Here is a 10263-nt window from a genome sequence, read left to right as displayed (position 1 = left end):
AATAATTGTTAGAAAGGTCAACAAATTCTGTCTGACATGTTTTGGGTTCTGTTTTACACCTTCTGATTTTGCATTTGTTCATGTTTTGGGCAATTATGCGGTTGGAACTTGATGGCTTTAAAGGTTTTTTTAGTCGATTCTATGGCAATTCAGTTGATGGGAAAATTTTATGGCATGAATCTGAACTCAATGGCACTCGGCAATTGGATAAGCAGTTTAAACATGTCTAACAAATGACGTTGCGTAATCAAATTCTTTTGACGTTTCAATGTCACTACACGTTGATCCGTTCATTGATGGCCAGCAACAAATCTTGTTTACTTTTATCATTGTCGGAAGGACAGTAAGACGAGTTTCTGAAGTCATACAGTATTGTTGCAGCACGTTTATGTTTTCATGTTTGCAGTATTCTTAAGGGCTAATTTAGTTTTTTTTATTTCTCAGTCTTTGCAAAATTGAGATGAAACATTTTTAAACTGGTTGAAGTGAGGCAAAGGATTGAAAGAATTGTTTCACAAATAAAAAAAACCTAAAACAATCTTTCATGGGTCCAAAATTTCGCTTTAAGAAATTCGTGCGACTTCAAAATTCGGTATGTTCAATAACCACAGGTAAGTCAGATTTTGATTATTTGTAAGGAGAAAGAAGCATGATAAGCATGATTATACTGCAATCAGCTATTTTACTATACAGATAAAGCTATACGTATAAACGTTAGCTTTATACGTCAATGACCCCAACTAACCTATAAGCCCCGCCTCCTTATTGTATTTCATCAACAACGTCACGTCACGACCATGACAACGTAAAGTAACAATGGTCAAACTTTTATGAATTTAAACTTTTATGTCTTCAAATTGGTTATTTATATACCATGTTTATCAAATGTTATTTATTAAGTTCATTTTCTCTTTTTCTAATTTCAATGTGACTTTGTCTTACCGCCTGGACTACGCTCATAGGGAAATACCCCAAAATGGTACCCCAAGGGGAAATTCCAAACAATTTTTTTAACAAATTTTGTTACATATTTTTTTCATTTTTCATTTTTTTTTTTTCGATTTCAGTATAAAGACAATATACGTATAGTGTCTTGAAATATGAAATTTGTTTGTATTCGGCACGAAACGGGAAAATGCTCGGTAGAACCTCGCATTTTCCCGTTTCTAAGCCTCATACAAATAAATTTCATATTTCAAGACACTATACGTATATTGTCTAAAAAGTAGTTGTAAGAGAATCAAACAAGATTTGGTAAAAAAAATCAAATAAATGAGTGTTGCGTTTCTAAAGTCGTTCAGTATATATGACATATAAGACAAAACTATAACATCGATTAATTGTATACTTTGTCCTTACTTTGTGGATAATGTACAACAAGTTACTTGTTAGTCAATAAAGCATTAGAAACTAAAGATTTTTCAATTATTCTATTGCTATATCATTCTCACTACAAGTGCTTAAACATGTTAACCGCAGATAAGTAAATGATGTAATTCACAGACTGTCATTTTCTCTTTCAATTTATCAATTATATATAATAAAGTGCTGTGGAAGGTGTCTTGTTGATGTAATTAAGGAATACAGCAGATAAATACAACAACAATATAAAAGAGGGACGTAAGATACCAGAGGGATAGTCACACTCATAGATTGAAAATTAACTGACAACGCCATGATAGCTAAAAATATTAAAAAAAGACAAACAGACAATAATAGTACAGAAGACACAACATGAAAAACTAAAGACTAAGAAATCCCACCAACAACTCGGGGTGATCTCAGGTGCTGCGGAGGGTAAGCAGATCCTGCTCCACATGTGGCACCCGTCGTGATGCTTATGTTATTTCAAATCCGGTAGGTCACATTCGATAAAAGGGAAGGGTATTGTAGTTACGACATAAGGTACATCCGTTATCATCTGTGAAACTTTATAATGTTCAAAACACATTCAGCAATAACAAAGTTAACAATTTTATTTGCTTTAAACTTTATCTAACATCAACTTTAGAATTTCATCATTGTCAAGTTTATACCCAGCATTCTTCACTAACAACTTTTGATGTTTAGTCTTGGTTTCTATTTCAGCAGCTGATATAACCTACAATGAAATGAAAACCACATACAAAGCAATCGTATTATCCAATAAAGAATCTCTTGTAAGTTTCAGTTCCTATTTAGAGTAAGTTCTTGAACGTAGAGCAATACTAGATCAATGTAAGTTACGACATAAGATACATCCGATATCATCTGTGAAATTTTATCATTTTCAAAATACATTCAGCAATATCAGAATCTCTTGTAAATTTCATTTTTTTAAGAGTGAGTTCTGGAAAGTTCAATGTTACTAGGTAAATGGGTATTTTAGTTATTACGCTAAAATTAAGACATTTGTTATCCATTCCTTTGGTGTGTTTGATATTTTGATTTTGCCAATTGACAATGGAATTTTCCTTAGAGTTCGGTATTTTTTGTAATTTCACTATTTAGAATTAAGAACCAGTGACCTAGTTTTAAAAAATGTCATTGTTTTTGATGTTCTGTGCTGTCTCTAGTTAATGTACGATGTTTGTTGTTAATCCGCGGTTAACATGTTCTAACAATTATTATATTATTTTTGTGCTTTTCCGTGTGGTAAATGATCTTGCGTTTGTTTGTGCTGTATTTCTGTCACATACTTAGCGATATTTTTGTTAAACATTGCCATATAAGCGGGAGGTTTGGTTAGCCATAACACCAGGTCCAACCCACCAATTTTTTCTTTTTAAAATGTCATGTACAGCGTCAGGGATATGGCAGTTCGTTTTTTATGTGTGTTTGCGTTTTTGTTGTTGTTGCACAACAGTTTTTCTGTTGTTCCTTTGTTTTCCTCTTATAGATGATGTGTTTCCCTCGGTTTCAGTTTGTGACCTAGAAATTGTTTTCTCACAATCGATTTATGGCATTTGAACAGCGGTATACTACTGCAGCCTTAGAATAATCGTCTGATACCGATTGTCACATTTTGACTGATGATAGATTTTGATGGCGACTAATATATGCCTACCACGAGACGTTATTTAACTTCAGCTGTCAGCAAGTATGTGCCACGTTGACGCACCTGATCCCATCCTGTTTTGGATGCCCCCATTTATAATTTGTTACCCTCTTTTTGTTTTTTCTGAATCGATTGACGAGATTTGAACATCGGTAAAGTAATGTCGTCTTAAAAAAATTACAATTAATTTGTATTAAGAATTTGTAAGCTACTGTCATTCAAGTAAAAGCTGTAGCTAGCTATAAAACCAGGTTTAATCCACCATTATCTACACAAGAAAAATGCCTGTACCAAGTCAGGATTTTGACAGTTCTAATCCATTCGTCTAGTGTTTGAGCTTTTAATTTTGCAATTTGATTAAGGATTTTCCGTTTTAGATATAATCGGAGTTCGGTATTTTTGTGGTGTTACTTTTTGCATTGCCATATAAAGAAGAAGATGTGGTATGATTGCCAATGAGACAACTGTAAACAAGAACCCAAACTGACACATACATTAACAACTATAGGTCACCGTACGGCCTTCAACAATGAGCAAAATGATTATTTTTATCTCTAATTTTAAAAAGGAAAACAAGCCATTTTAAAGAATACTACTACCTTATAAGTCAGCAATCGCAGGAACTCATCTGACCCAATTTCAAATCTGGCCATTATTTTGACATCGGTTCCTGCATACCCTGTTGTAACAAGTCCTTCCCATATGTGTTTGCTAGTTTCTTCGAGGTGCGTCCATCCTTTACATGATACTGCCGCAACGTCTACAGAATTAGGTATTTCAATAGAAAAATAAATATCTGTTTTGGCTGACAGTATTCCGGATTTTGGAGAAAATACGCCAATATTATTGGTCCGTTCAGGACAAAGTTCTGGATATGGCGACCATCGTAAAGAAGGGTTAGTTACAGATATTAAACCATTATACAAACATTTTGAATCAGTTTCTCCCGCACCAGAAAATAATGATAATAAATATTCTCCTATTCTAGGCAGATTTAAACGAATGATAACTAAAGACGCGTTATAAGTAATGAAAACATGTCGAATCATGTTATGGAAACATGACGTAATTATGTGAAGACGAGGCTCAATATGACCACCATTATAATTTTCCAGACGTAAAGTTACCTCTCCTGAATTAGTGCTTTTAATGATTCCGTTAACACAGTCTGTGAACCTTATTCTTTCTCGTCGTCCGTCTTTTGTTATCCCAAGTTTCCCATCTTCAACAAGTGGAGGCATGCAATTACATGATGGTTCATTAAGGAAATTAATAAGATACGAACACACTGATGCATTATGGGATAATAATATCGTCTCCCTTTTTAAAATATTGAATAAGATAAGACCTTGAAATGGGCTGCTTATCCGGTATGTTATTGAATCTGTGTCATACCAGAAGAAAACAAAACGTCTTGATATCGGTTCATCGGAAGTAGATATAGTGTCGATACTGAAGTCATACATGTAGTCATCTTTTGTACGTTTGAACTTGATAAGTACTGAACTATCCGAAGTTGTTATTTCTGAATCTCTGTGAGAAAGTGGAACGAGCCCACAAATTCTTGTATCAATCCCAGGTCCCCATTCAAAACGCAAAACATTTCTCGGAAATCCGGAAACATCTTTACTATCGGGTTTGTTGTTGTTGTCGTAAGAAGCCATGATGTCATAACAGCATACCATAACATATATACTAGAGGATTCTGTATCCATGGCGTATACTTTAAGCACTCCATTATGTGCTGTATTTAACCTGACCGCTGTTTCGCATTTGTCAACATCGGTATCGACAAACGTCCAGGATTTCTCAGGCGTGTCGAGACAATCACCACCATAAGAACAAAATCGTGCTGCAAATTGTATCTTTTTATTAGATGGAAAAGATATTTTGAAAGTTTTCAATTGATCTGATGTCATATCTACGTGTAAAGTGTGAGATGTTTTCAATGTTAGTTTCAGTTCAAAAAAGAAGGATGTTAGATAAACCATATTTTGCCATTCATCGTAGGTAACGAATCTCCATAGCAGTTGCCAATAAGATTTGTGTGGAAAACAGTAATAAACAAATTCAACGGGATTAACCAAAAAATGATTGTCCATTTGTTTACGGAAAAGAAAATCAACAGTATTTATTTTTCTGTATGAGGAACCAATCATAATGCAATTTTTAGACTCCCACAATTTCTTATCTACTGGATGAGGGTCAATCAACATCCATCTGTTTTCGTGCAAAACTGCTAGCCACTGACTCTCAACTGACCAATCCACCTTTTTCTCTTTCGGAATAGTTCGTAGATATCCATGAATTGTCATACATGGAATATTTACAACACTGGAATGAATAAAATTGTACATTAGTAGATCAATTTAATGTGTATGTGTGTAATTATGTGTGTGTGATTATTGTCAATTGATTAAATATTTAAAACTAGCATAATAATACAAGGGTATAGGAGCGCGAGGCAAGCGAACAATTCCTTCACACATTTTGGCAAAACAACAACAAAAAACTGAAAATGTAAGAGGATAATAATCAACGTATAGTCTATTAGAATACAGATAGGTTTTTCTGCCAGTCACTTTCATTATGGACTTTCCGAATTGATTTTCCTCTAAGTTCAGTATTTTTGTGGTTTTATTTTTTCAGAGGGAGGTATCACTCCTTCCCTTCCCTTCCTTTTCAGTCTTTTCATTTTATGCGACTGGCATACTTTAGAGAGTTTTAGCTAGTTGTAAAACCAGGTTTGACAATCAACCATTTTCTTCATAAGAAACTGTCTACACCAAGTCGGGAATATGACAGTAATGATCCTTTTGTTTGATGTGTTGGAGTTTTTGATTTTGCCATTTGATTAGGGATCTTTCCGATTTGAATTTTTCTCGGAATTGATTTATATTGTGATTTTTCTTTTGATTTTGCCCAATTTAAAACTACTGATGATTCAAAGTCCTTGTTTGATCGAAGTGGCCAATGAAGTGTATACATCACGTCTAGATCTGTTTATGTTCATATATTCATTGATAAATAAAAGTGGTCATATGCTATGTATATATAAATTATGAGTTTTATATCTACCTGCAAAAATAATTAAATATCTCCACATAAATATCGGTTTCTTCATCTTTCATTTTTATACCAAGATGTATGGCATCATTTTCTAACTGTTCCTTAGAAATAAATGACGTCACTACATCGAAGATTAATCGAAGTTTGTCGTAAGATGTAACTTCCTGTTTCAAACGGCTTTCGAAATTGGCAAGTGGTATACTCGAACACATCTATAAAAAGAACACGCACATGTGAAGTTAGACATTTAAATATACATAAAATGTAATCAGTCTGATTGTGAGTGCCTTCTCTTTTACATGAATTCATCACAGATACCAGCCATGATAAAAAAAATGTAATTCGTCAGCGAATCTCAAAGTTAATAGGCAAAATAAATTACTTGGTTGAATTGTATGGATGACAGTGCTGTTCGTCGTTATATCGGTATCATATAACTGCTCCAGTGCTTCACATGTTTCAAGCGGACAGTATTGTATATATTGACCATACCATAGCTGTGAAGTTAAAATTCTCAAATCACTTTTATAAAAAGTTTCATATTAAGAAATAAAGGCAACAGAAGTTTACAGATGTTCAAAAATCATGAATCGTTTGAGAGAAAATAAATCCGGGTTACAAACCAAATCCGAGGGAAACACGTAACTATATGAGGAAAACAAAGGAACAACAGGAACACCGAAGTATAAAAAAACATCCAACACACATATAAACGAACTATTTGATAACAACTGCCATATTCCTAACTTGGTAGGACATTTTAAGACAATGGTGGAATGAAAACATGTGATGTGAACAACGCTTTGTACCGCGTTTTTATACAAATTTAATACCCTCTACCAGTGAGCTAGAGATCAAACGACAAGAAAGTAAAATGCACAAGGCGAATAGCTTATCTTAGTGTATAGATAGGCATAATTAAGTAGGAGCTAAAAGTAAAATCACAAAAATACCAAACTCCGAGGAAGATTCAAAACGGAAATCCCTAATCAAATGGCAAAATCAACAGCTGAAACACATCAAACGAATGGATAAAAACTGTCATATTCTTGACTTGGCACATTCTCTTATATTTCTTATTTTTTTCGATACGCTATTTTTAGTGTTCTGATTCAACTAATGCTTGTGTTAATGTTTACTTCAAACCATTGTCGCAAATATCCTTGAACATTATCAAAATAGAATTGAAATAAGTTGATACAATTGTACTTACCTTTGATCCATTGGTATGATGATCGCAACCTAAATCCCAACGATATGGTATTGGTATTGGCATTCCATCATTAAATCGAGGAACATCAGAATTCTTTTTCCCCATGATGGTATTTTGTGCTGACTCTAACACATTTGGAAAAGGGTGGAGAAGAAACAAATCCTTCTGTATCAAAGGTTTATATTTTTCAAATGCAACTGTTATCAAATGATCGTCAAAAGTCGATTTTAAAACATGTTTTTCTTCTTTGTCTTTGTTTGAATTGCCATTTAGGTCATTCGATTCAGTATGTTGATCTTCTAAACTTAATGCATCATCTTGCATCACATCGTTTTCGGTGTCAGTTATCACATTATTTTGTGTCTGATTGTCTGTAGTGCTTTGGTCACGTGTCATTGTAGTTGAAAATGGCGGGATGTTAGCAATGCCCTCTACGTTTGAAATCTCGTTACCATCTTCTTGTATATCGACAGAATTACTGAATTGAGAATTTGAGGAGAGTCTTTCCGGTACAACATCTGCTTCATTTTTAGAATTACCTTTTAGTCCTTGGAAACTAATTTCACGTGCTGTTCTGTCATTTAAATTGTCTGTTTCCTTGTCTTGCAATTTTGTACGTTCAATCGAAGAACTTGAGTTATTTCTGTCACACCCTAAAGTATTAGGCTGAAATGATAAAAAGGGTTAGTTTACCATTTTACAACCATGCTTGGTCGACGTCAGATTCAATATGGCATTACAATCGTTTGGCTCTCGTTTAACACACGTGGTTTTACAACCGTGTTTACTCAATGTCAGATCAAGGTACAAATCTGACGAAACCTCAAATAAGATTGAGATATAGTTTGTCAAGGTATTTATAACATAACCGGACTGCCGGTTAGTTCCTATCATTACATTTAAATCATTTCTTTAAGAAAATGTCGCCAAGGTCAAGACAATATTTACTGTGTATGTGAGCTGGAGATTAAATCTTTTTTTTAGATGACCTGTCAGATATCTTCCTTTGATTTTTTTATACAATGATTATATACAAATATATTATTTGGGTTATATATACTATCAAGTTCAAAATGAGATGTATTCAAAGATACTGTATTAGCTATACAACGACATTGGTAAAATGGTTTAAGTTAAAGGTGACTTCTAGTCCGTATGTTTTATGAAAAGCATGCCCAGAATTCAGTTATGGAAAAAACAAAACTTAGCTGAATATTAAAAGACGATCATTTCATATCCATGGAGTTGGAAATAAATATGTTGGCCTGGCAGGAATTTCAAAACATGTATAAGACAGGATATAATGAATAACAAGTTGTCATAAAAATTAGTGTGTGTACTCAATATTAAAGGGGATATAAATAAATAAATAAAACCAGAATAGCAACAGGTAACTAGAGGCTCCAAAGAGCCTGTGTCGCTCACCTTGGTCTATGTGAATATTAAACAAAGGAAGCAGATGGATTCATGACAAAATTGTGTTTTGGTGATGGTGATGTGTTTGTAAATCTTACTTTACTAGTCTTGCTGCTTACATTTATCTCTATCTATAATGAACTTGGCCCAGTAGTTTCAGTGGAAAATGTTAATAAAAATTTACAAATTTTATGAAAATTGTTAAAAATTGACTATAAAGGACAATAACTCCTTAGGGGGTCAATTGACAATTTCCGTCGTGTTGACTTATTTGTAAATCTTACTTTGCTGAACATAATTGCTGTTTACAGTTTATCTCTATCTATAATAAAATTTAAGATAATAACCAAAAACAGCAAAATTTCCTTAAAATTACCGATTCAGGGGCAGCAACCCAACAATGGGTTGACCGATTCATCTGAAAATTATAGGGCAGATAGATCTTGATCTGATTAATAATTTAACCCTGTGTTGGATTTGCTCTAAATGCTTTGGTTTTTGAGTTATAAGCCAAAAACTGCATTTTACCCCTATGTTCTATTTTTAGCTGTGGCGGCCATCTTGATTTGATAGTCGGGTCACCGGACACATTTTTAAAACAAGATACCCCAAAGATGATGATTGCCAAGTCTGGATTAATTTGGCCCAGTAGTTTCAGAGGAGAAGATTTTTGTAAAAGATAACTAAGATTTACGAAAAATGGTTAAAAATTGACTATAAAGGGCAATAACTCCTAAACAGGTCAACTGACCATTTCGGTCATGTTGACTTATTTGTAAATCCTACTTTACTAAACATTATTGCTGTTTACAGTTTATCTCTATCTATAATAATATTCAAGATAATAACCAAAAACTGCAAAATTTCCACAAAATTACCAATTCAGGGGCAGCAACCCAACAACGGGTTGACCGATTCATCTGAAAATTTCACGGCAGATAGATCTTGACCTGATAAACATTTTTACCCCATGTCAGATTTCCTCTAAATGCTTTGGTTTTTGAGTTATAAGCCAAAAACTGCAGTTTACCCCTATGTTCTATTTTTTGCCGTGGCGGCCATCTTGGTTGGATGACTGGGTCACGCCACACATTTTTTAAACTATATACCCCAATGATGATTGTGGCCAAGTTTGGTTCAATTTGGCCCAGTAGTTTCAGAGGAGAAGATTTTTGTAAAAGATAACTAAGATTTACGAAAAATGGTTAAAAATTGACTATAAAGGGCAATAACTCCTAAACGGGTCAACTGACCATTTCGGTCATGTTGACTTATTTGTAAATCCTACTTTACTAAACATTATTGCTGTTTACAGTTTATCTCTATCTATAATAATATTCAAGATAACAACCAAAAACTGCAAAATTTCCACAAAATTACCAATTCAGGGGCAGCAACCCAACAACGGGTTGACCGATTCATCTGAAAATTTCAGGGCAGATAGATCTTGACCTGATAAACATTTTTACCCCATGTCAGATTTCCTCTAAATGCTTTGGTTTTTGAGTTATAAGCCAAAAACTGCAGT

At 33.8% G+C, this 10263-nt stretch overlaps 1 protein-coding gene across 1 annotated transcript; it reads right to left on the bottom strand.

The window, feature by feature from the left end:
- Positions 1–1984: 1984 nt before the first annotated feature.
- On the bottom strand, positions 1985–8021 carry LOC134694479 (uncharacterized). The gene is made up of 4 exons (XM_063555489.1): positions 7320–8021; positions 6116–6318; positions 3637–5371; positions 1985–2101 (listed from the first exon to the last, which is right to left on the bottom strand). The coding sequence occupies exons 1-4, from the start codon at positions 7713–7715 to the stop codon at positions 1985–1987; spliced, it is 2451 nt and encodes an 816-aa protein (XP_063411559.1). The 5' UTR covers positions 7716–8021.
- Positions 8022–10263: the final 2242 nt, after the last annotated feature.

This window comes from Mytilus trossulus, chromosome 13 (genome assembly GCF_036588685.1).
Source record: "Mytilus trossulus isolate FHL-02 chromosome 13, PNRI_Mtr1.1.1.hap1, whole genome shotgun sequence".
NCBI classification, from domain to species: domain Eukaryota; kingdom Metazoa; phylum Mollusca; class Bivalvia; order Mytilida; family Mytilidae; genus Mytilus; species Mytilus trossulus.
Note: the sequence above shows the minus strand (reverse complement) of the source record. Positions and strands in the feature narration are given on the sequence as shown.